The sequence below is a fragment of the Sorex fumeus genome, unplaced genomic scaffold, assembly GCF_029834395.1.
Source record: "Sorex fumeus unplaced genomic scaffold, SorFum_2.1 ptg000045l, whole genome shotgun sequence".
In the NCBI taxonomy this organism is placed as follows: domain Eukaryota; kingdom Metazoa; phylum Chordata; class Mammalia; order Eulipotyphla; family Soricidae; genus Sorex; species Sorex fumeus.
This window is the reverse complement of record NW_026606102.1, coordinates 20,247,981-20,274,359: the sequence shown is the minus strand read 5'-3', so window position 1 is coordinate 20,274,359 and position 26,379 is coordinate 20,247,981. Positions and strand designations below refer to the sequence as shown.

At 44.6% G+C, this 26,379-nt stretch overlaps 1 protein-coding gene across 1 annotated transcript in view; it reads right to left on the bottom strand.

Moving 5' to 3' along the window:
• Nucleotides 1–277: 277 nt before the first annotated feature.
• The window catches only part of ATPAF1 (ATP synthase mitochondrial F1 complex assembly factor 1), a 31,728-nt gene continuing 5,626 nt past the window's right edge, over nt 278–26,379 (bottom strand). The window contains exons 2-9 of the mRNA XM_056122185.1: nt 26,219–26,327; nt 21,151–21,201; nt 20,479–20,541; nt 16,545–16,595; nt 14,966–15,013; nt 13,053–13,148; nt 11,768–11,875; nt 278–2,939 (exon numbers count right to left, since the gene is read on the bottom strand). Of these exons, the coding sequence (XP_055978160.1) occupies nt 2,745–2,939; nt 11,768–11,875; nt 13,053–13,148; nt 14,966–15,013; nt 16,545–16,595; nt 20,479–20,541; nt 21,151–21,201; nt 26,219–26,327 (721 nt within the window). The 3' untranslated portion in view covers nt 278–2,744. The remainder of the gene's footprint in view (nt 2,940–11,767; nt 11,876–13,052; nt 13,149–14,965; nt 15,014–16,544; nt 16,596–20,478; nt 20,542–21,150; nt 21,202–26,218; nt 26,328–26,379) is intronic.

The window sequence follows — 26,379 nt, the reverse complement described above, 5'->3', positions numbered from 1 at the left end:
TTCAATAAATAAAATTATTAAAAAAATTAAAAAAGCAGTATTTAAATACACACACACACACTTGATCAAGATGTATTAGCTGAAACCCATATTATTTATTTATTCAACAAATGACTGAGCATCTTCCATTTTCCAACCCATGGGAAATGAAGACAAACCCTGGCCCTCAGGGAGCTCACAGTCTGAGAAGGAAAAGACACATAAGGACCTATGCTCTAGAATACGCAAAGAGACCACAGTGGGAGGCAAGAAGCGGAGCAACCTAATTCCTAGAATCCATGGCCGTAGGAAAGAAAGATCTGGCTAATGGGCATTTTTGGTTTACTTATACCCAAAGAATCCTGAGCAGGTATTAAAATGCATATTCTCAGAGCCTCCTGCCAAGGTTTACTCAGCAGGTTGGGATTTGAGACCTGAAAAATTGCCTTTTAAAGTTCTCCATTGCAATTTAAAGTTTGATAACCTATGAGATAAGGTTTGCCCCTTTGAACTGGAATCGAGAATGATCTGCAGATCTGTTTTCGTTCTTTGGTCACACCCAGAGGGGCATGTGGTGCAGGAATGGAAATCAGGGTCTCACATGCAGGGTCAATGTTCATCACCAAGCCGCGCCCCTGTTGCCCTGCACATCTGAAATGCTCATCTGTGAATGCTGAAGGAGACACAGTAGAAGTAGAGAAGAGGAAGAGAGCTGACATTAAGCCCTACTGGTCTAGACATATTAACCCTTACAACAATCCTACAAGGTAGATATTGTTATGCCTTTTTTTCCAGATGAAACAATTAAGAGTGTAAATAATTTGTTCAACATTTATAGTGCTGATGAAGTCAGATTCACCTAACCAAAAGCCTGTCCACTTTGTATACACCATTCACCAGGACATAAATCACTGATGAAACATTACATTTTTCTTTTCCAGATCTCACAGAAAATATAACAGCCAGATGGCACTTTACCATGTTAATATTCAATGTAACTGTCCATGAAAATATCTTTCTTTTGGCAGATGGAGTTTTAGGGCAGAGCTGGGAGGAACAATAAGACAAACAGTTTTTATTACTTTTCCCATCATCTTCTCACCCTTGGCGCAGATGTTATAAAATCATACAAGAACTGGGTGTGTCTGAAAGTCAAAGCAAGTGATAACTGGAGACCCACAAAAGAAACTCTATCTGATGTCAAAGATTCTGGGAACTCAAAACATCCACAAATTTCTAAAAACAAAAAAAGCCTCCAAAACCAAAACCAAGACCAAACAAAACAAAACAACACCCCCCCCCCCCAAATAAAAACACCCCTGTCAGGATGAGATACAGAATCTGCATTTAGAAATAGTCGAATCTTTTAAAAAATTGTGAACGGCTAACAGCTTTTCCAGGTTGTTTAAATAAAGACCATCTGTCTCTTTCTACACAGATTCCAAAAGTGCAACTGACACAGCTGAGAAGAGAACGGGCAGCTCAACCCCACCGAAAGACTTGGGGTCAGGCCCAGACTATGCCGTCTTCTGTGATGAAGCGAACAAACACACGAACCACAAATCGCCATTAAATCCCAAGGCAACTTATATTCATGACATACAACCACATCTGAGGTAGGATGCGCAGACAAAGTGGGGTGACGCTCCATCAAGAAAAGGAAAGGGAGAGCAAAGAGCGGTGCCCTAGGACTGCAGGCCCAGAAAGCTGGTGTGTGGCCAACGGCATCGTCTATCACTGAGCCGAAAGTCACCCCAGGGACTAGACAGAGCAATCATGAACTCCAATGCTGGGGAGCTCTTTTCTTATTTTTTGCATTTTGAGCAACTGTTGCCAAGGATGAGGTTGGATCAGATCAACCCACAGTACCAACACTATGGACAACTATTTGATCGTTGAAATTTTACTGTGTCATGAAATAAAGATAAGCCAGATTTAATTTTATTGCTATATTTTCCCCACAGCCAATCTGCCAGCATTTGCTTCCACTCACTTAAAAATTACCATACTGGCACAATTTTTGGGTTGTTTAAAAAACAAAAACACACACACATACATCTGGACGGATCCTTTCCTTATAAAAGCATTGCTTTATTTACAGAGCACTGATCTGCCTCCTTTGAAACACAGCTTCTAACATCAGAATTAGTGGAGAGGGTCCACAATCCGGTTTGAAAAATAAGTAGATGCTGTACCTATGTGTGTAACTATACCTGAAATCTATGAATAGTCCAAACCAGCTACACTAAAGGTGACTCTGGGGGAGATCTACGGTGAAATCTCAGTCCTGAGGGTAACGTCTGGTTGGTGCAGGGTTTAAGGATACTTGAACGATGCCTTGGGCCAGCCAAGCGGTGCACAGGAAGAGTACTAGGAAGCCAGAACTTACTAAAGCAGGCCTTCAAGTTGATTTATCCTGTCACAGGTTTTTAAAGATGAAGAACCAATCACTTGGAAGTGGACGCAGTCCACATGGCTAGAATGCAAACGTGCTATCACACAGGGCAAAAATCAAGGCAACCATCCTGCAGATCTTTGGCGGTTTCTGGTTATAACTGCAGACACGCAAACGAAGGAATCTCAGATATGCTGGGAAACCATTATCAGAATGTTTGGGTACCTTCATTCCTGAATATCAAGTAATTGGGCTCACCTCCACGATGGCTCATTAGATTGTCCATGATAGATGCTGAGCTCCCTCCTGAGATTTCAAGGGGCTCCAGACTGCCCAAGGTGGGCAGACTCTGGAAGTAAACCTAACGGCTCTAAGTCTTATCCTGGTTCTGTGCACTTTTCAATTGTGCTCCGAGTCCACTCTGCTCCAGTTCAGCGATGACAGACATATATTTGAACTCATTTGGTCTGAAGTTAAAGGTTTCCACCAACCCAAAGGTCTCTTTCCGACTAGTGGCATAGAAGAGCTGAACTTGGTTGGCAATGCACTGTGCCTCCGCGACACTCTGTAAGGGAAAAAAAAGAATAGTGAGGTCCTTCACTGCATGTGGTTCAGAACTCTGGGTCTGAGATTCGTGATGAGTGCGGTACCTCACTGAGGCGGCCACTGCTTTCTGAAAGCCTCCCTATTTCCCATCTTGGTTGGGTGCCCATCACAGAACCCAAATTACCCCCTGTCTATGTTTACTATTAAATTATCATGCTGTGAAGTCTGTCTGTTCCCCTTCCTCAGGGCTGATGATTCCTGGCTCAATGCTCAGGGATAACTCCTGGCAGGCTCGGGGGACCATAGGAGACGCTGGGGAGCGAATCTGGACTGGCTGTGTGGAGGCAAATGCCCTCCCCGCCACACTACTGCTCTGGCTTCTCTCCTTCCTTTTCTTCACTGTTTCTTTCTGAGTAGGAATTCCTCAAGTATGTACTCATTTTGTGTCCCTGAACATAGTGACATGTGGTGAACACTTGTTCAATAAATTAAAGCTTATACTTATTTTTTTCTCTTCATTCAGTTCCTTAATAACTGCCAAGCGTGTCTTTAAAAATACTGTTGGTGCTGGGGTGAGAGGGGCCAGCAGCAATGGGGACAGAACCCAGGTCTGCTCTGTCTCTTGAATCCTGTCCCTGCTCCTGAGTATGGCTTCGAGGTGGGAAAATATAGAAAAGCAGTAGTTATCCAGATCTAGAACTAGTTTGAGTTCTTGTCTGGCAAGACAAATTCTTGAATACAACGTGCTTCTGTTAGCCACCTCCACCTCAGGAAACGAGTGCCGACGCCAACCACGCTCATTTTAAAATTAACCGACAGTCCCTGACATGCTGCCTTTTGCTGGCGACCTCACTTCCCTGTCCTTGTAGATGGCACTTAGTAGCTTGCTTTAATCAAATGGGCTACAGTAAAATGATGTAGAATGACTTCAACTATTAAGTAACAAAAAACATGGGAGGTCCTGTTCATTCCTTCTCTTGAACCACTTGGTCTGGGGAAAATCAGCTGTCAAGTCATGAGAACATTCAAGGAGTGCTGGGGAGAAGCCAGCCTGGTAAGGAAAAGAGGTTCCTGCCAGGAGCCACGAGAGTGGAGCTGGAAGTCCAAGCAGCCTGCTGACAGCTGTACCCCTGACTACTTCTTGGCAGCTGCTTCGCAAGAGACTGGAAGTCAGATCCACCTTCTGACGCACAGACACTGTAGTCATACATGTTGTTTTAAGTTGTAAACATTTGCAATCATTTGCTTTGTAGCCACTTATAACCGATCCATCAGGAAAACTATAGGGAAGAGAAGGGGCCACCCCTTCTAAAGGCTGGTGGCAAGAGAAAAGGGGAAGAGGCCACTCTCTGTGAGATGGCTTTAGAGGCCAGAAAGAGTTCAGTGGGCTGGAGTGTGCTTCGTACAATCCCGAGCACAGAATGGTCCCTGAACACTGAATAGCACCACGAGGCATGGCCCCCCTCCCCACCCCCCAAATCTTTAACAACTCTTACTTTTTCCATTCCAGCTGGATTCCAGGCACTCGTGGACTATTACCATGTTTATTTAGCCAAACTTACACTTGGAAGAGAATGGGAAATTCCTACTAGAACCCATGTCCGAAGTGTACTGTCTGGCTACAGAATGACGGAGCCGGGTTGATAAATACCTGATGCCATTTTCCCTGTGTGCCCCCTCACGAAACGTTCAGGTCATTTCTCACAAGCAGGCACTAATCTCTTAAGACAAACTCTTTAATCAAAAGCCCTTTTCCAAAACTCTGGCAACTTTAAATTGATAGAATTTCGAGCTGGAAGGGGCCTCAGAGACCATGCAGTCCTCATCTAACAGGTCTACAAACCAAAGCGGATGAGGCTCAGGGACAGGCCAAGGTCATCCGTTAGCAAATGGCAGAGCTTGGAGCAGACCTCTGGATGTTCAGCCGTCCTCCCTCCACTTCCCCGGACACTGGCTCCAGGAGGGCGAGATAATTAAAGATTGTCAAGGTCAATAACTCCACCTCATTAAATTTTATCATTTTACACGCAAACACGCCTCAAGAGCAATCCGCTTATGGGCTGAGGATGAGGCTCCTCGCCAGAGCACAGGCCTTGCAGGTGGGGAGCCCCGGGGCTGAGCTCCCGGCTCCAAAGGAAAATGCAAGTGCCAGCGATTTCAAAAGTGAGCGCAGCCCTGTGATCTGAGGCAGACGTCCTGCTCTGGGCCCAACAATCAGCAGGGATGGTGGTTTGGAGGCCAAGGTAGAGGTCTTTTAAGACAAGTCTACTCCAGAGAGCGGGGTTCAAACCACAGCACTGAAAGGCCTCTCTCTCCATAGCTGCCTTGGATCCCTTTAGCTCTGTTCCCGTGGTTATATCCTGGGGTTTTACGTGACACGATTGTTTGAATAAAGGGTTCTGGTCACTAGTGTGAGGACTGTTAATGTGGTAGGGAGGGAGACACAGAGAGGGGGATGACCAGCTGCGTCCTCCATTTTGCCCCCTTTTATTGTTCTCTCTTTGTTGGTTTCTGGGATACCACTGAGGGTGATGAAAGGCTGATTCTGGCTAGGTGCTCAGGGCCAGGGGTCACTCCTAACTGTTCAGGACCATATGGTAACAGGTCCTGGGCCACTGCATGGCAAAGCATGTATGCAAGCCTGTTGAGCCCTGTTTCAAAGAGAATGTTTCTTTGAGAAACATTCCCCCCCTCCCTGTTGTTCAATAAGGAGGTAAATTAACACTCTGATTCCCCCTCTTTTAGTTTCATAGTAACAATCAACTTACTAAGCCTTGCCCACTTCATTCCTTTCATATTCCTGAGGTCATTCTTCCTCTCACCATCCTTCCAGAAGCCTTTCCTATTTCTCACTTAGAATACTGCAGCGGTCTGCTGAATGGAACCCAGGGCCCCCATGTGCAAACATGTGCTCAGCCCTTTAAGGTACTGTCCAGGACTCAACTCCACCCAAGTAATCTTGTGTCTCCTAGCCTAATTTCTGTTTAGCCCAGGTGTCATTTTCAGGGGCTGGAGTGATAGCACAGCGGTAGGGCGTTTGCCTTGCACGCAGCCAACATGGCCGACCCGAGTTCGATTCCTCCACCCCTCTCGGAGAGCCCTGCAAGCTACCGAGAGTATCTCGCCCGCACAGCAGAGCCTGGCAAGCTCCCCGTGACACATTTGATATGCCGAACACAGTAACAACAAAGTCTCCAATGGAGACGTTACTGGGCCCGCTCGAGCAAATCGATGAACAATGGGAGGACAGTGACAGTGACAGTCATTTTCAGAAATCATTTACCTCCTTTTGGGCCAATGGCCGTGTCCCTCCCATCTCACCCTGAGAGCGGGTGTGTCTTTATCCTAGGCCTTACTGCATTCCAGTGAAATCATCTACTGGCACAGATGAAGGACCAGATAAGGCTAACTGCTTGCATATTCTAATCAGTTTTCATTAAAGTTAATTAGTTCAGAAGAAATTTCTAGCTTCCATATATTTCTAGTATTTCTAGTCACTTGGTTTATAGTATTTGGAAGTACTATACCTAAACTTTAAATTCTGATTTTTATATCACATTTCCAGGTTTTCCATTAAATTTTTTTTTTTTTTTTTGGTTTTGGGCCTCACCCAGCAGCGCTCAGGGACATATGTGGTGCTGGAGATTTGAATCAGGGTCGTGACTGCAGTAGCCACACGCAAATCATGTGCCTTATCTCCTGCACTCTCTCTCCGGCCCCGGTTTTCCATTTCTTAACCATAAATCTTAACATGTCCAGTTTTGTGCTACTCCGGAAAGTCACAATTCATTTACTTTATGCAAGGCAAACAAATGTTTGTGGCCTGCTGGCAAATATTATAAGGAAGGAAGCAGATCTGAAAGATGATGGGAACTGCGCAGCAGTTTGAGGTTGCCGGGTGAGGTGTGAAATGCCAGAGCAGAAACAGCCTCTCTCAGCACGAGCAACCACGCTCAAGAGCGCTCAAGGCTGTGCTTTTCTGAAGACCATAAAATAAAACGCAGTGTCTGTGCCACTCCCGGCTGTGCCAAATCTTAATCTTTTTGTTTGTTTTTGGGCCTCACCTGGCTGTGGTTAGGGCTGACTCTCTTGGTTCTGAGTTCAGTTCAGGGATCACAACTTGAAGGGGTTGAAGATTGTCTAAGGTATTGAGCAAGGGTCCCCCATGTGCGAGGCAAGTGACCTACCCCCACTGTATTATTTCTCTATTCCCTCAAATCTTAACCCTCACTGGTAGTTCTGTACCTCCAAATCTCAATCTGAAACACCCATATTTTCCCTATTATTTTCTTTTGTTTTGGGGCCATACCTGGGTGTGCTCAGGCCTGGTGCACTCACCTTGAACTCCCCGTGCTTTCTTTCTTTCTTTTTTTTTTTTTAATTTTTTATTAGTGACTCACCATGAGGTACAGTTATAGATTTACATATTTTTTTGTGCTTGTGTTTCAGTCATACAGTGCTTGAGTACCCATCTCTCCATCAGTGCTCATTCTCCACCACCGATGATCCTAGTACTCCCCCCTACCCCACCACACCTCTGTGGCAGGGCATTCCCTTTTGTTCTCTCTCTCCTTTTGGGTGTTGTGATTTGCAATAGAGGTTTTGAGTGGCCATCACGTTCGGTCTATAGTCTACTTTCAGTACGCGTCTCCCATCCCAAGTGGGTCCTCCAACCACACTTTACTTGGTGCTCCCTTCTCTAGCTGAGCTGCCTTTTCCCCCAGCACTGAGGCCGGCTTCCAAGCCGTGGAGCAAGCCTCCTGGTGCTTATTTCTACTACTCTTGGGTATTAGTCTCCCATTCTGTTACTTTATATTCCACAGATGGAACTCCCCGTGCTTTCTAGTACTGCATTAAATCACTTGGCTAAACCACAGCCTTAGTTGTGCTCTGTTTTGTGGGGGGCACACCCTGTGGTTCTCAGGGGATCTTCCCAGTGCATTACTGGAGGATCACTGCTGGAGGTGCTCAGGGGTCCACGCAGTACCTGGGATCAAACGTGGGCCTCCTACAAGCAAAGTTTATGTGTTCCACCCATTTGAGCCATCATAATCTGAGATCAAATTCCCACTCAGTACTGCCTTTACCCATGCAGTTATTCTCTTCTATGCTTTATTTAGATACCAAAATCTGAATTTCTCTTTTTTTTAGGGGGAGGGTATCTTCCCAACAGTACCACCAGGGCTATACCCCATGATGTAGGGAGGCATGTGGTGCTGGGATCGAACCTCAGGCACATGCATGTGCTCAGCCCTTTGAGCTCCTAAAAATTGAACTTTGTTCCCCTACTTTTTTTTTTTGTGGGAGGGGGCGCAGGGGGAGGGGAATGGTTTGGGCCACACCTGGCAATGTGCAGGGGTTCTTTCTGGTTCTACATTCAGGGATCACTCCTGGTAGGGTTCAGGGGACCATCTGGGGTGCCAGGAATCAAACCCAGTAGTGCTGGGGCCCTACCCAGGGTTATAGCAGCTGTGCATAAGAGGCCATGCAGCACTGAGGATCAAATCCAAGGTCTTATGCTCCAGCCCTGTTAGCCGCCTCCCTGGCCCCTAGAACATAGTCAGGATTTTACTGGTTTATTTGTTTTGGTCCATACTCAGCAGTGCTCTGTGCTCTTGGTGAGGCTCCGGAGACCATATGCCGTGCTGGGCAAAGCAAATACCTTAATCCCTCTACTATCTCTTCAGCCCCAAGATCTCTCTTAAAAAGAGCATCTGAGGAGAATCCTATAAGCTACCACAACCATCCTGGTTTCTCTCCTTCGGGGATACATTTTCAAAGATCCACACCCTGTTCCTAGATTTACCCACTCATAAGCATTACTTTAACAATGCCCCCCTGCCATTATCAGTATATTCCTCTTTACTGGATGATTCCATCAGTACATGAATACAATGTTATTTATTTTATATTTAAATCAAAACCAAAAAATCATTCTTTGTTTTCACGTCTCTCCCTCCAGCTTATGCTCCTTCATCTCTTTCCCTTCAGAGAAAAACCTCTCAAGACTTATCTACTGACTGGGTAGATGGCTCAAAGAAGTGGAGCATGTGCTTCGCATGCTCCAGGTCCCAAGGAAGGGCCAGTCCCCAAGCACTGCCAGTTGTGGCCCAAAAATCAAACCAAAAGCGCAGGGGGAGGGAATATCTTAACTTTGACAGTATCCTTCCATCTACTTAATCTTTTACTGACTTCCTCTTTACATAGAACTTCTTTGCTGATGCTTCCTCATTTCCACAGAGCTTGGGTCTAAGCTCTCTTTTCTTTTCCTTGGTTTTGGGACCAGGGCCAGCAGTGCTTATGGCTTACTCCTGGCTCTGCACTCAGGGATCACTCCTAGTAGGGCTCAGGGGACCATATGTGGTGTCAGGGATCAAACTTGGGTTGGTTGCATGCAAGGCAAGTACCTGCTATACTATCTCTCCACTTCCTTCTAAGATCTCTTTTCTATACTCATTTGTTAACTGATGATTTCATTCAGCTCAAGGCATCATCATTATCAATATTGTTATTATTATTATTTTCTGCAATGCTCAGGGGCTGCTACTGGCTCTGTGCTTAGGTGTCACTACTGGAGGTACTTTGGGGACAAAATCAGGGTTGGCCACATGCAACGCAAACACCTTACCCCCTGAACTGTCTCTCTGGCCAAGACTTTAAATAGTAAGTTATAAGCTGACAATTCCCTACTTCTATCTTCAGTCTGGACCTCACTATTAACCCTCATATATTTCGCATCTATTACTTGGATATTGAACAACCATACTAGACTTAAACACATCCAAAATAAAGTGCTGATCTTTCTCCCATCCCTGCTCCCCCATCATCCTGTCTGTGCAGTAATGGTAACTCCTCCTCCTTATTGGGATTTTGGGTGACTTCTAGTTGAGTGTGATGGGTGGAAGGAAGAATGGGGGTAATGTGACTGAACAGTAGGGAGTAATGGAAAAATAGTTCCAACTTTCCCAGACGCGGGGCTCATCGCTACTTTGAGCTAACCCTGCCCCCCCCCCCCCCCCCCCCCCGTAGCTGTTGAGAGAGAAAAATAAGTGGATATAGTAATAAAGACTCTCAGGAGAAGGGCTAAAGAGATAGTACAAGACTTTTTAAAGCCAGGCATTTACATGGCTGACCCTGGTTCAATCCCCAGCACTACACGGTCTCTGAGCAGTGCAGGGAGTGACCCTCAAGCACAAGTAGGGGCAGCACCCGAGCACTGCTAGGGGTGTGAACGGCCCCCCCACCCCAAACAAACAAACAAAAAAAACCCAAAACAAGAAACAATCTTAGGGGAAAAAAGGCACTGAGGAATCCACTTTCTTATAGCTAGCCTAAACTTACTTAAACCTTGCCAGATAAATGAGACTGAAATGAGCAAGGACTAAACAAAGAGGCTATACAGTTATTAAAAATCTGTTCTTGGCCGTGGACATGCAGAGAACAGATATTGTGGAAATCAGTATGTGGAGCATATGGTCAGTGCTTATCTCTGCAAACAGGAATAGGGAATATCGCTAAAGTCTATGAATGCTGCACCTATAAACAGTATGGAAGAAGATGAAGGATGGAAGGATCTAAGGACCCTAGACTTGGAACTCCTCTCCACTCTGAAGAGCCCTTCTCTTCTCTATAGGCTCTTAGCTGACACTTGAAGAGTCAGATGTCCAACATCGGGGCTATTGGATTTTTGGTTTTTGTGGGGATGCGGCCTCCCTAGAAGAGCCTGGGTGTCACCCTCAGCAACACTCGGCTAGTGATGCAGTACTGCTTGGGCCTGGGAGCCATACAGTGCCAAAGCCTCCACATGAGGCTTCTGTTTCGAGCTATTGTCCCGGCACTAGAATTGTCGAATTTCAGAAAGGTACCATATAATTGTGTATTCTATGGCTCCTCATACTGAAGCAGATTAATATTACCCTAGTAAAATTATATGCCAAGTAAAATTACATTCCACACCAAGATGGAAAATAAGGACTAAAAGTGGACATCAGTTTAAACAAAGATTCAGTTACCAAAAGAGTTCAAGCCATATTAAAAACTGTTTTCAGGGAGCGATAGCACAGCAGATAGGGCGTTTGCCTTGCAATGGCCAGCCCGGGTTCGATTCCCAGCATCCCATATGATCCCCTGAGCACCGCCAGGAGTAACTCCTGAGTACAGAGCCAGGAGCAACACCCCTGTGCATCGTCAGGTGTGACCCAAAAGCAAAAAAAAAAAAAAAAAAAACAACTGTTTTCAGAACTTTCAATCTTATTTTTTGGGGGGTCTGGTTTGGGGCCAACACCCAGTAGTGCTCAGAGACTATTACCAGCCACATTCTCAAGAGTCAGGAGTGAGCGCAGAGCCAAGAGTGAGTTCTGAGCACCACAGAGAATGGTTAAAAAAAAAAATTTTTTTTTGAGAGTTCTGGTGGTGTCTGGGAGACATTGCCCGGGGTCTAACCTGGGCCGCCTACAGGTAAAATATAAACTTCAGCTATTGAACCATTTCTCTGGTCCCCATTTTTTGCAGGGGAGGGCTTTGGGTTACATCTGGTGTTGCTCAGGAGTCAGCTCTAACAGTGCTCAGGAGATCATACGCTGTGCAGAGAACTGAAGCAGCAATATGCAAGGCAAGCACTATATCACTTCTCTGGCTCCCTGGACCAAATCTGAAATCGTGTCTGAATGATTCAATACGAGGATCTGTACTGACCTCAACTTGGAGGAGACTGGAGCAAGACAAAATTATTGTCAACTTGAAGACGTAAATGTATGTAGTATCTGAAACTTTACCTCATGAGCTCTGGCAGAAGAAATATTTTCAGGACCACCAGTTAAAAGCAGAGAGGGAAACGCTGATTCTTACCAGAAATGTGGAATCCATTTCTGCAGTCATTAGCACTATGCCCTTTTCTTCCTTAAGATCAGGGTAGTGATATAAAATCAGCTGGCTGGCAGCAGCATCCCCTCGGGTCTGTAAGAAGGAACACTTATCAGGACTCAATAAGATACCACCACAAAAAGCCCACAATTTCAGAGCAATAGAGAGTCTAGAGAAAATTCTGACTTTTAACTGCCCCTGGTGGCTTGTGACTTGGAGGACTGGTATGCAGGGGGCCAAGAGGCCTGCCAAGGCACTGCGAAACTGACAGTTTGCAAGGTGTTATTTGTGTCTTCAATTGAAAAAGGTTTGGCTTTTTTCCCAGAAAATGTTTACAGCAGGCAGTGAATCCTTCATCATGGCCATATATTTAAAAACAAAATGGCACAAGCAGCTACCAAATCAAGTTCTAAAGAAAGCAATATGCCTGTGTAATTGCCACTTTTATGGACTAGTGCATTTCACAGCTGAAATCTACTCCCCTTGGCTGGCTCTGAAGACTGAGCTCTTTTAAGCTGCAGCAAACAGCTGGAGAGTTTGCACATGGGTCAGATTTGTAATGCAGTTTTAAAAATAACCTGGGTAGAGGATGGGAGGAAAAGAATGGGAACACGTAATGTCATGAGGATGGACAAAACAGGTTACTAGATCTCAAGTCCAGACATGGAAGAATACTGAGTTCAACAGTAACATTTCAATGCAGGAGGAAGTAATTATACACCTAAAAAGATCTCCGGACTTTGTCTATAGAAGTCTGTTTAATTTGTTTTGTCTTTTTGGACCATACCTGGCAGTGTTCAGGGTTTACTCCTGGCTCTGTGCTCAGGGATCGATCACTCCTAGCAGAGCTTGGAGACCATATACGGTGCCGGGATTGAACCTGGGTACGATGCTTGCAAGGTAAGCTTCCAACCCACTATACTATCTCTCTAGCCCCGAGTTTTATGTTTAGTTTTGTTCCACACCCAGCGATGCTCAGGACTTACCCCTGGCTCTTCATTCAGGAATCACTCCGGGTGATTTTAGGGGACTTATAGGGGTGCCAAGAATTTAACCCTAAAATATGGCCCCCTTGTTCTGGAGTTTTTCCACCTGCTATATATTAAGGAGGTCCTCAGACACTAGTCCAACATACCAAGTACGAAAATTCCTTCTCTCACAGCAAATGCCATGGAATCATCATAGATTCTGGTCCTTAAAGTCTGAGCAAGGGCTCTTGGTTCCACTGCGGGGTAGGCCTGATTCCTTCGGATGAGCACAAGCCACTTACCTGAATATTTATAAGTGCAGTGAAGTGGAGCTCGGTTCCAGTCCACTGTCCCACGTAGAACTCATAACCTTCCCTTCTTGGTAGTGCACACAGGAACTGAGGATCAAATACACAAGGGAGGGAGAAATGAATAGAACCACCTGTAACACCCAACCTGTGTTAAGTCCATTTCTTCACTATTTTGTTTCAAAAGCATTTTTAAAAATTACAAATTCATAGGTGATAATATAAAAACCACCAACATACTTCCCAACCCATAGTAGGAAAAATGCATTAGAGATGTAAGTGAAGCTCTCTTGGAACCCATTTCACTGCCACTCACAGTTAATTCTTCATCCTTCTACTGGTGGACTGTCCTCTGGTTCAGGATTTTATATTCTTAAAGTATAGTAAGTGTATACTCATAAAAATAAATAGTACTAGTTGCATATTTAAAAAATCTTACTCCGGGGGCTGGAGAGATAGCGCGAGAATCAAGGTGACTGCCCGGCAGACTCTCAACCCACCTTTGAACTTCTGCCATTGCACATGTTGCCCCCATACTGACGGAGGTCACGCTTGAGCATGGAGCCAAGAAGAGTCTCTCAATAGAGCAGGATGTGACCCAAACCATGACCCCCCAAAACCCAACCCCCCAAAACTACCTAATTCATATTAAACTGTATGTATTCTTTTCTTATTTTTGGGGGGAGTTGTGGGGTTATTTGGGGGTGGGGTGTGCGGCACACCCAGCAGTGCTCAGGGCTTACTCCTGGCTCTAGGTTCAGACATCACTCCTAGCAGTGCTTAGAGGACAGATGCACTGCTGGCAATGGAACTGGGTCAGTCATGTGCAAGGCAAACATTCTTAATACCTGTACTCTCTCCAGTCCCCAAACTATATGATTCTTTTCTAACTTGTGTTTTTCACTTCACATTATTTCTTCTAGAATTTAGTTATGCTGATAAGCATGACTAATTTATTAGTTTTCACTGTTATACATAAATCTACATAAATTCATCAAAATGTATCTGTACTCTTGATACACATTGGGGTCTTTTTTAATTTGCATATGTGACAATGCTGCTATATTACTTATGTCACTAACTGTTGTCATTATTTATCTTATCATCATCTGAGGCTGGGCTGGAGTGATAGCACAGCGGGTAGGGCGTTTGCCTTGCACGTGGCCAACCCAGATTCGATTTCTCCTTCCCTCTTGGAGAGCCCGGCAAGCTACTGAGAGTATCCCTCCCACACGGCAAAGTCCAGCAAGCTACTTGCGATGTATTTGATATGCCAAAAACAGTAACAACAAGTCTCACAATGGAGATGTTACTGGTGCCCGCTTGAGCAAGTCAATGAACAATGGAAGGACAGTGCTACAGTGCATCTGAGGCTAATATTATAGCATGGCTCTAAACATGACCATGATGAAGAAATAGTACAGCAGGTAAGTTACTTGCCTGGCATGCAGTCTACCCTGGTTCAATCTCTGGCACCACATACTGTACCCTAAGCATCACCAGGAGTGGTCTCTAAGCACAGAACTGGACTGAGCCCTAAAGCACAGATGGGTGTGGCCCCAAGCAAAAAAAAGAAAGAGAGAACAACTTTTGTTTATGCTGGGCTATCCCAAAGAGGCAGAGTATAATACCTAGCATGAGCGAGGCCCTGAATCTGATCCCGAGCACAGTATGGTCTACTGAGCAGAGCCATGTGGTCTCTAATACCACCGGGTCTGAACATCCTGGTACTGCTCAGTCTGAGCACTAACGGTGAGGCCTGCACAGTCCGGCCAGATACTGCTCGAAGTGTCCCTAAGGCCCTTGGACACTGCTGGGGAGGGGGGCGCCTTCCCCTTCTTAAAAAGAAGAGAACATTCTTGTTTGGAGGTAAACACAGGCAATCCCTATATGGTCACTTGACTTACTGTTGGACAGGACTGAGCCCGTTTCCAGATCAAATCAAATTTTTCTTTCTGTAGATTAGAAAAAGAAAAAAAAAATCAATTCATAACCAAAACCCACAAAAGGTTTTAACACTTAAATTCACTAAGACTGAACTACAGAACTTCAAGTCAACTATCAATCTTAGTTCCTATCATCTGCAAATCCTTCTTAAGAGAGAGATTTGTGGGAGACAGCCAAGGTGCTGAGCACGGCTAGCAGTCCAACTAGCTATGAGTTCAATGTCAAGTACCTCAAAACCAGGCAGCCCCAAAGCAACACTAGGTGTGGCCCCTATAAAGAAAACAGTAGGTATCTAATTTTTAAAAAGCGACTTTTAATTTGTTCTCATCCCACCTAATGATGCTGGGGGACTACTCCTGGCTTGGTGCTTGGGTGCTATGGGGACCCTTCAGGGCTTGGGTTAAAACTCAGCCCCCCATGCAAAATATGTGCCCCAGCCCTCTGAGCCACCCCCCAGTCCTCCCTCATTAGACCCAGAAGAACAGACAGACACGCTTTGCTGTTGAAAGTTATGTGTAAAGAATGAATACTTTAAATGTTTCAAACTCTACAGGGTGTCAGAGGTATAAGGACATTAAATCTGAGAGAGAGGGCTAAGAACCTGTTCAATGAGTTAGTATCAGAGATCTGAAGTGCAGAAAAGTGCAGATGCTTTTTGAGGTTGAATTCATGAAGTGTGAGAGTATATGTGTGTGAGAAGACAGCAATACTTTTACGACATTGAAAAGACCAGGCTGTATTTTTTTCATGTTAGGTTTTTTTCCCCCTCAATCTTATGCTTAATTAGTACCTGATATTGAACTCATAGCTAGCTGGACTGCTAGCCAAACTCATAGTTTAGTCACTGTCACTGTCATTGTCCTCCCGTTGCTCATCGATTTGCTCGAGCGGGCCCAGTAACGACTCCAAGTTTAGTAATATTTTGATATAAAGTTCTGTAATCCTTAATGGAAGAAAATACTTGGAGAACTGGTGAATAACCCACAACATCAAATGCGCTCTCAGGTTAGAAGTTGGCAGTAAGGAAAAAGTCAGCCGCACCCCGTCCTTCTCACAGAGCTTAATGGTGTAGCCGTAGTCACTGACTAACTCCAAGAGAGCATTTTTAAGTAGGAAACAAGAACACTTGGTAAGAAAGGCAGAAAAGAACTAAGTGGAGAATCCAAGTCAGCTTGGGTACAGGTCATTTACAGAGAAGTGAAGAGAGCTATGCTAGAGGCCCTATCTTGATTTCCAACAATAAGGTTGGAAAACACTAAGAAGAAATAATGGACATTCAGAAATTGTTCAGCAACATGAACTTATGCTGTGCTCCCTTGTCAGGGACTTGACTCACAGAGACATTTCTAAACAAGAAAGAGGAAAAACAAGAGCCATAAATATACCATATGGAGCGTCCAATCTTTGGTGCTCAGGGCATAATAAAAAACCTCCGAGCTATAAATGTAAGTTCTCAAGAGGCAATAAACATAGAAAAAGTAAAGGCAACTGCCTGCTAAGGTTGGAGCCCTGACCTTCATTTCCCTCCAAAGTACTTACAGGAATAACGGCGAAGACTGTATCTTTTGCTGCAAAATACTGCTGCCAAATCTGTACAAAAAAGGAGAGGGTGACATGTGGGTGATCCTTTCAACCTATGCCAAGAAACGGTGACAGCTTTCATTGCTCAGAGTAATATACTATTTGATAACAGGAGGAAAACCCAACATAATACTTTTATTACTAGTACGTGATTACAAAAAAGATTTAATAGCACCTGCTTTTCTAGATGATTAAACTGCAACTCTTAATAACAAATCACTGCCAGAGAAATGGATTCGATGACCTTGTTATTCATTTTTCTCAAGACGTGGCTTTGTGCAGGAGACAGGCTCTCCACCCCTCCCCCCCATATATTCTCTGTTCCTCCCCAAATGCACATTCCCCAGCTAACTGTGGGTCTTCTCAGAAGACCAGGATATAAGTCATTCAGAACCAGGATTTGGAGTCATGCATAACTGGCTACAAATTTCCAGTTCCAATTACCTGCCAGCAATGCTACTTTGGGCAAATTGCCGATACAAAGTAACATCAATGTAGTCATCAACAGAACAGCAATAACATCAACCTTACAGGACTACTGTCACGACTCAAGACTGGTTGAAATAACGAAGGCCTGTGCTTAGCTTATGAGAATTACAATATAAACCAGAGTCCAAGGTGCTTTGAGAACAACAAAAGGGCACCTAATCTAGGTTCAGCGATAAGTTCGAGAGGAGGTGACACTTGAATTAGATCATACAGAACAATCAAGTGTTAACTGGATAAAGAAGTTTATTTTTCTGAAAGACGCAGAAAAACAGAAGTATGAGATGCAAATGCAGATAATAACAGCATTAGCCAAGGCACAGAAATTGGGAAAGAAATAGCCAACCTGACACCCGAGCAAGCTAGTGTTGAAGAATAGGCCACCCTGCTTTAAAATTCTGTACTGGGGGCTGGAGCAGTAGCACAACGGGTAGGCCGTTTGCCTTGCACGTGGCCGACCCGGGTTCGATTCCCAGCATCCCGTATGGTCCCCGGAGCACCACCAGGAGTGATTCCTGAGTGCAGAGCCAGGAGTAACCACTGAGCATCACTGGCTGTGACCAAAAAAGCAAAAAATAAAAAAGATGAATAAAACTGCTGTACTCTGTCAACTTTCCCCAATCCAAGTCACTAGTCAGAGTATAATCGAGGGACTATTATCTCCTAGGATGCAGGCAAACCATTCTATCAGTATAGCCTAACATTAGTTTGCCTATTTTTCCCCCTGTAAAAACACTACCTTCTTAATTATTTTTTTCTTTTTTGTCTTTTTGGGTCAAACCCAGCAATGTTCAGGGTTTACTCCTGGCTCTGCACTCAGGAATTACTCTTGGTGGTGTTTGGGGGACCAAATGGAATGTCACGGATCGAACCTATGTGGGCCTCGTACAACGCAAACACCCTACCTGCTGTTCTATTGCTTTCGCCCTTTTGATTTTTTTGGGGGGGGGGGCACACCTGGCTCTGCACTCTGGACTCATTCCTGACTCTGCTCGGGGGCCCATTTGGGATGCGGGGACTCAAACTCAGGTCAGCTACATGCAAGGCTAGCCCCCTCCTTACTGTACGATCTCTCTAGCCCCAACCTTCTCATTTTAAGGATAGCATATTGTGCCTGCTTTGTTTAAACTATATTAATACAGTATAGAAGCTAACACATACTTTTTTTGTTTTGCAACCACACCTGGTGGTACTCAGGGTTTACTCATGGCTCTGTGCTCGGGGATCACTCCTGGCAATGCTAAGGGAACTCTCTGCAGTGCCAGGGATCAATCTGGCTGGTCACACGCAAAGCAAGCACCTTACCTGCTGAACTATCTTTGTAGCCTCCTACACACAAACATTTTTGAGATTAACATAAGTCCTTTAACATGGCTTACGCTACTTACTCAAATTTATTTTATTTTTTTTCCTTGAGCTATACCAAGAGTGCTCATAGATTGCCAGCATGGTGCTCAGCAGTGCTAGGGGGATTGTGTGGTGTCAGGGAGCAAACACTGGCCTTAACACTCAGAACATGCACACTAGCCCTTTGAGTCATCTCCCCACAAACTGTGTCGAAAGGAACTCAGAATCACTTTAATCAGGACCAGAGTGACAATACAGTGGGTAAGGTACTTGCCATGCAAGCAGCCAGCCCAGGTTCGATCCTCAGCATTCCATATAGTCCCACAAGCCCCGCCAGGAGTAATCCCTGAGCTCAGGGCCAGGAGTCAGCCCCCAAGCACCATTGGGTGTGACCCCAAAACAAAAACTAAACGAAAAAATTAATGAACACAAATTTGTATCTAAAATTATAGTCTCAATGCTACTTGTCATACGATCAGGTCTCTGGGGAGGCCTCTCCTCCTTAAAGGACATGCTTGGTGTCAACTTTCTTTTGGCGCTTCTTCCCAAAGGCACAGTTTGCCATCTCCTTGCATCAGGCCCTAAGAACAGCAGCTAGTTCCTGGGTTCTTGCAGGTTTCTGTGTCTGTCCCTTCACAAGGTTAAGACTCCTCCGAGGGCAGGGAATTCTCTCATTTATCTCTGTGCCTGGCAAAGCCTAATACCGAATAGTTGGTTAATAAATTGAAATAAATGATTTTATTACTCAAAGGGAACACAGAGCAACTGGCATAACTTCCTGAAGGGAAACATGATGCAGCCAAACAAACAAGGGTTTGAGTGCCTGCTTTACCACTCGTGATGCTATCACTTAGCTCTTACAGTTTCTTCAATTGCACAATGGGAATAACAGTACCACTCTGCAGGGTCGTTACGAGAGTTTATGAAATTGTGCATATGAAGCAGTAAATTCTATATCTGACACACAGTGTACTGCTTTTGATTCTCTTAACATATGTAAACATCACGCATGAAACCAAAAGGAATGTCAAAAAGTGGCTTATGATAATCAAATCAGAAGAGGGGAAATGTGACACGAAACACAAACTGCAAAGCAATCAAGGAACATGAAATAACCAAACAGACTGGACAGTTTTTGAGTACTTTGAAGGAAGCATTCAGGAAGTTTCCCGCAGCAATGGAGGATTCTGTCTGCTTGGGGACATGGGAGGTCATTTTGAACAGTGACATAAACTTATGTTTATTCATTTATTTTAAAGCACAAATATAGCACTTGTTCTGTAACACACACTATTTTAAGTGTTATAAACATTAAGTCATTTAATTCTCCAAATAACTCTGAGAAAAGTACTATTATTATCTCCACACTTCACAGAGAAGAGAACTAAAATCAAGCGAGGTTAATTAACTTACTAAATTCCTTCAGCCAGTAAGCAGCAGAGCTCAGATTCTAAACCGGCAGCTTGGTTCTGGAGTCTGTGTCTATCTTAACTAATGCACCATGCAGAACTTAAAGAGGAATCAGTTAGAGAGGGTCTCAAGGGGAAGGGGCAATGGTGAAAAGGAGAACAGGAAAAGCTATTCAGAAAGACATGGGGACAGAGAGAGGACTGCAGGGAGGGCACTCGTTTACCTATAGCTGACCTGGGTTGATTCCCCGGCATCCCAAATAGTCCCCTGGACATTGCCAGGAGTGATCCCTGATTCCTGAGAGCAGAACCAGGAGTAACCTGAACATTGCTGGTATGACCCAAAACCAAAATTAGACAAATAAAAACAGAAAGAGAGTATAAGAATCCAGGTAGAGCAATGATTATTTTAAATAAGATGTGAGTAATAGTAGTGAAAAAGGGACAGGTAAGTTGTTAGACATACATGAGAAAAATTAAGGAGACAAGTTTTCTCATGCCACTATTGTTCTGATATTCATCATTTTTGCCTTTAAATTTGGTTAAGAAATGGCGCTAGGAAACCTATGTCCGTTCCTGCTTTCAGATTTCTTTCAGAGTACACAGTCCCACATTTCCATAAAGGATGCCAACCCATCGGCAGTCATTACCTGTTTTATTTCTTCTGCTGTCTTATCTTTAACCATCTCAATGTTAAAGATTGAACTCAGAGTCTGAAAGAGAAAATAAGAGGGGATTAGCCCTGACAATTAAAAAAGTAAAACAACTGAACTCTATTTGTAAGTCTCGTGGGAGGAGCAAGTCAGGAAGGGAGCGGTGTGCCCAGGGATGCGGGCCCTCACTCAGCAGGACAGCTCTCCTCTACAAGTCTGTAGGTCACCATGTGCTTCCAATGCTTCACCTCACCAATGACCTCTAGAGCACTGTGGAGCTAGGAAGAGAGATCTTGGCTACTAACTGTAACAGCTTTCCAGAGTAAGGTGGCTTCAAATCTGAAAATTAAGTGGAAAACAGTTTTACCCAATTTTAAAAATATGAATTCCTGGGTCCAGGCAGGGATGTAGCTTATTAGCAGGGTATGTGCGTCACATGTTAGAGCCCTGAGCTCAATCCCTGGTTCTCCCCTCTCCTCCCCTTCCAAATCTAATTCCTGCAGAAGGAAGGGCACCATCACATTCCTTCACATTTGCTCTAGCCCCCCAGGACCCAAACTCTGCCAGGGTCATATCAAAGACAAAATTCATAGGAGAGTCAGTGAACCACACAAAATGCACATGTTCAAATTTGCAAATCTCATTACAGATGTTTCATTCGACACGTACCTTGTCCTTAGTGAATCCTCTGCTCATAGATTTTTTCCCTAAGGCATCAGCCTGAAAGACAGGATGAGAAAGATTATCAATATACAATTTATCATAAGGAAAGGACCTACAACCTAGGTGAGCTGTCCAATATCCAAGTAACCGTGTACCTGAGAGTTCTTCATTCTACACAGTAACTACATACACTAAGTGTGCTCTGCCCTCTGATATGCTCCACAGTAAGCCAAGAAAGAGGTGAAAAAAGGAGAACTGTGTTATTTAAGGCTGCTTCCAGTCTCAGACAGCATAGCTGGCCGTGGGCAGCTCAGTTGCCTTGAGCAGTGACTTTCAATCGCCCGTTCAAGGAGACACCTCCTGCCAATGCACAAAAAAGTTATTGCTGCTTAATAAATGATGTGCCTGAATAATTTTCACCTTATATTTTTTAGAAGATATATTTTATTTTATTTTGGTCTTGGGTCACACCCAGCGATGCACAGTGGTTACTCCTGGCTCATGCACTCAGAAATTACTCCTGATGGTGCTCGGGGGACCATATGGGATGTGGGAAATCGAACTCGGGTTGGCTGTGTGCAAGGCAAATGCCCTACCCTGCTGTGCTATCACTCTGGCCCCCTGACCTTATAATATTTGATTTGAAAGTTAAAACACAATCTAGGTGAGGAATTCTGAGGGCTGTAACCATAACTACCCCACTACTTTTCATTACTATGCACTGTAACAAATCCAAGCCTTTCTTTCACAAACAATGTCCACAGAACTCATCCAGATTAGTCAAAATATCTAGTATAGAAAAACCTATCATGGGGTCAGTGACATAGTCCAGGAGTTAAGGAGCTCCCCTTGCATGTGGCAGACCCTGGGTCAGATCTCCAAAACTGCTTATTGTGCCTTGATCACTGCCAAGAGTGACCCCTGAACACAGAGCCAAGAGCAGCTCCTGAGTACTACCAGGTATGGCCCAAATCCTCTGCAAAAAGAAAAAAAAATCTTATTCAAATGTAGCCTATTTTTTGGGTTTACATTCTTACACATTTGGCAGCATCCTAAAATATCTTTCCCTTCATATGCTAGTTGTCCAAAACTCAAGTTTCTTTTCCATACCACTCACCCTCAGGTGTGTGTGTGTGTGAACAAAATCTTCCCTTTGCACAGCTGCCTTCCATCTTTCAATCACTGAGACCAGGGCTTCAGCGTCCCTGAACCCATCCTTCACTGACATTTTCACTTGTAGAAATAAAAGACTTAAGCTCCAAGTGTAAACTTCCTAGCACCATGCACCTGATGACCGCCTGCGGTCCCACAGCAGAACTATGTCCAAGCACTTACACATTAAAATGTGTGCTTTTTAAAAAACTACTTTCCTTTCTATAATGGTTAGGGCATTACATTGATATTTCCCTCTGAAACTGTGTCTTATAATTGCAAGTGGATTATATTGTTTACCTATCATGGTGGAAAAGGAAAGAATTAAAAAATCATTATAAAAGAGAAATGATGGCTCTCCTGTGAGTTTCTCTCAAAAGCTCAAAGTGAAGAAAAGGCTTTGGGAATGGAGGGTATGGGTTAGCCATTAGCCTTCCTCTGTCTAAGTGGATAAGAAAGAAGGGATCTTTTCCAATATAACACTGAAAGTTTAAAATACAGTAATAGTCCCAAGGTTCCACTATCTGTAACCTTGACATTATAAATATTTATTACAGGAAATTACATGTTAAAATATTTATATAGAAGCTGTTTGCACATAAACTGTAACTATGTCATACAAGTAAATGTGCTCTTCAACCTGGTAATAATTAACCTACTGACCATTGATCCTGTTCAGACCAGTTAAGAATCTGATCGATCCTTAAAATTTAAGATAAGCAAAGCAAGCAAAGTTATTCTCCAGTCAAATAACCATGCTGAATTTTCACTGTGACTCCTTACTGAGGACCTCGACCCATGCCTGAACCTCTGCATATTCCCCTCTTGGTTCTAGCCCACTCCAATTTTTCTATGTAGCACCCTGACTGGTATATTATAAATTACAGATCATGAAGTCATTTACTGGATAGTGGCCAAAGTTCTTTGAGAAGAAAACAAGGGACAGGGAGTGAGATCAAAGGGCTCGAGCTCAGGCTCTGCACTTGGAAGTCCTGGTTTCAAAATCCCAGCACCAAAGTAACCAGCAGGGACAACCCCTGAACACCAAGCCCAGAGCAGCACTCCAAGCAAAACAAATTACACTGGAGCACTGTCCTCCCATTGTCCACCCATTTGCTCAGGCAGGCACCAGTAACATCTCCCTTGTGACACTTGCTGTTACTGTTTTTTTTTTTTTGCATATCCAATAGCCATGGGGAGCTTGCCAGGCTCTGCCGCGCAGGCAGGATACTTCCAGTAGCTTGCCAGGCTCTCCGAGGGGACAGAAGAGTTGAACCCAGGTCGGCCGCGTGCAAGGCAAATGCCCTACCCGCTGTGGTATTGCTCCAGTCCAGCAAAACAAATCAAAACAAAAAAAAGAAAGAAAAAAAAGAAAAGAAAAACGTAAGGCAGTGACTTATATGTAGTAAAAGTAATACTGCTTTATTCATTTAATTAGCTTTTTGGTTGTAGGGCCACACCTAGAGGTTCTCAGGGCTTACTCCTGGCTCTGTGCTAAGGGATCACTTTTGGTGGTGCTCAAGCATCACATGTGGAGCCAGGACTTGAACTGAGGTTGGCTTTTGCAAGGAAGGGCCTTATCTCCTGTATCATCTTCAGTCTGAGTACTGATGTATAAAGATTTTGCTTCAGGGGCTCAGGAGACGTAATTTAGTGGTGTATCTACTTTGCATGTATGAAGCTGAGAGTTGATACCCCCCAACTGGCCCACATCGCTTAGTGCAATCCTCAGCTTTGAGCCCTGACAGCGAAAATAGGGGACCCCAGGTACACTGCAACCAACAGTGTACCGGTACCACAACCAAGAATGTTGGAGCACTGTAACCAATAGTGTAACCCCTGATACACTGAAACAACAACAAACTAAAACAACAGAGAAGGGGAAACAGTTATAATCTTATACATGTGTATATAATGAATTGCATCATGGTACAAACTTATATACATATAACTGTATGTATTATGCATATATACATATATATCTATGCATGGGCTGGAGCACAGTGGGTAGGGCGTTTGCCTTGCATGAGGCCAATGGGCCAACCCGAGTTCGATTCCTCCGCCCCTCTTGGAGAGCCTGGCAAGCTACCGAGAGGATCTCGCCCACAGGGCAAAACCTGGAAAACTACCTGTTCGATATGCCAAACACAGTAACGAGTCTCACAGTGTTAAGGGGCTATGCCAAACACAGGAACAAGTCTCACAATGTTACTGGACCCCCTCGAACAAATTGATGAACAACGGGAGGACAGTGACAGTGATGTATGCATTATGTATTTTAATTTTGGGGTCACACCAGCAGTATTCAGGGCTTACTCCTGTTCTGCACTCAGGGATCACTCCTGGCAGGGCACAGGGGAACCATATGTGGTGCTGGGGATCAAACCCAGGTTGGCCACATTCAAGGCAAGCACCCTACCCACTGTGGTACAGCTCTAGCTCCTAAAAATAGTTTTTACTGTGGGCTGGAGCGATAGCACAGCCGGTAGGACATTTGCCTTGCACGCAGCCAACATGGCTGACGCGAGTTCGATTCCTCTGCCCCTCTCGGAGAGCCCGGCAAAGCCTGGCAAGCTACCCGTGAGGCAGTCAATATGCCAAACACAGAAACAACAAGTCTCACAATGGAGACGTTACTGGGCCCGCTCGAGCAAATTGATGAACAACGGGAGGACTGTGACTGTGGGGTCTATTAGGAAAGTTTTTGAAATATTGTATTTGGTTAATTTTCTAATACACAGCTTTCGACCTGCTTTTCCCCAGAGTTGATTCTTATTTAAAAATAGGAGATGGACCAGTGAGATAGTCCAGTAGACAGGGAAGATCTCTTGGATGTGCTGACCCAGATTCGATCCCTGATACCACATAAGGTCCCCTAAGTCTCACCAGGAGTGATCCCTGAGCACAGAGCTAGGAGAAAATGCTGAGCACAGCCAGTTGTGGCCCTGAAACCAAACCAACGAAAAGATAACAGGAACGCTGCGCAAGAGAGACAGTCGAGGAGGGAAGGAATCGCCTTGAATTCAGCTGCACCTGGTTAGATTCCTCGCTCTGCATGTGGTCCCCAGAACACCACCAGGAGTGATTCCTAAGCACAGAGCCAGGAGTAAGACCTGCGCACAGGTCTTACTGGTCATACTTCGAATATGGATATGGTCGTACTTCAAATCCCTGCACCCACATAAAACAATAACAGGGCCTTAGGGGTTGGGGAGACAGTACAAGTGGTCGAGTACATGCCTCATATTATGAGACCCCGAGAAGGATCCCAACCTGCCTCCCACTCAGCAATTTTAGATGTGGCCCCTGCCAGGTGGGCCTCTACAAAAAAGTGACTGGAGTGTATTAAGCACTTATTTCCCCATCCCCACTATCCAGTGTCATGTGTGGCTGGCCTGGGACATGTGACTGCACCCCTGGAAGCAGGGAATATTCTTCTTTTTTTTTTTTTGCTTATCTGTTATTTATTAAAATACTGTGAGATACATAGTTAAAATTTTCCAATACCCATCCCTTCGCCAGTACCTTTCCCAGTTTCTCTCCTTCCATCCCCACTTCCTCTCCCCCATCTCCCTCTCTCGATTATTCTTTTATCCTCCTGTATTACCACTGTGACCTCAGTCTCTTGCCCGGCAGAGCAAGATACCATTTGTAAAAAGGACTGGACTAAGAAGAGAGAGTGTTCAGTGATCCAGCTGAGCCATGAAAAAGCCAAGAGGACAGGGATGAAGATTAGGGTGGAGAGTATTAGTGGGCCTAAGGCAGGGGACACACACACACACACACACACACACACACACACCACAGATGCACATCCAGCGGTTACACACACAGACACACAGACACAGACACACAGACACAGACACACAGACACAGACACACACAGACACACACACACACATGCACGTCCAGCGGTTCCCACCTTCTGTTCCATGCATTTGATAAAGTCACCTTGCTTGGAGTGCCCCACTGGCTGCTTTCGGAACTCACTGCGTTTCTCCAGTCGGGACGCAAAAGCAGCTGGGTCAGACCTGATGGAGAAAACCAAGGTCACGTCACCAAAGCCTTTTTAGATGCTTTCAA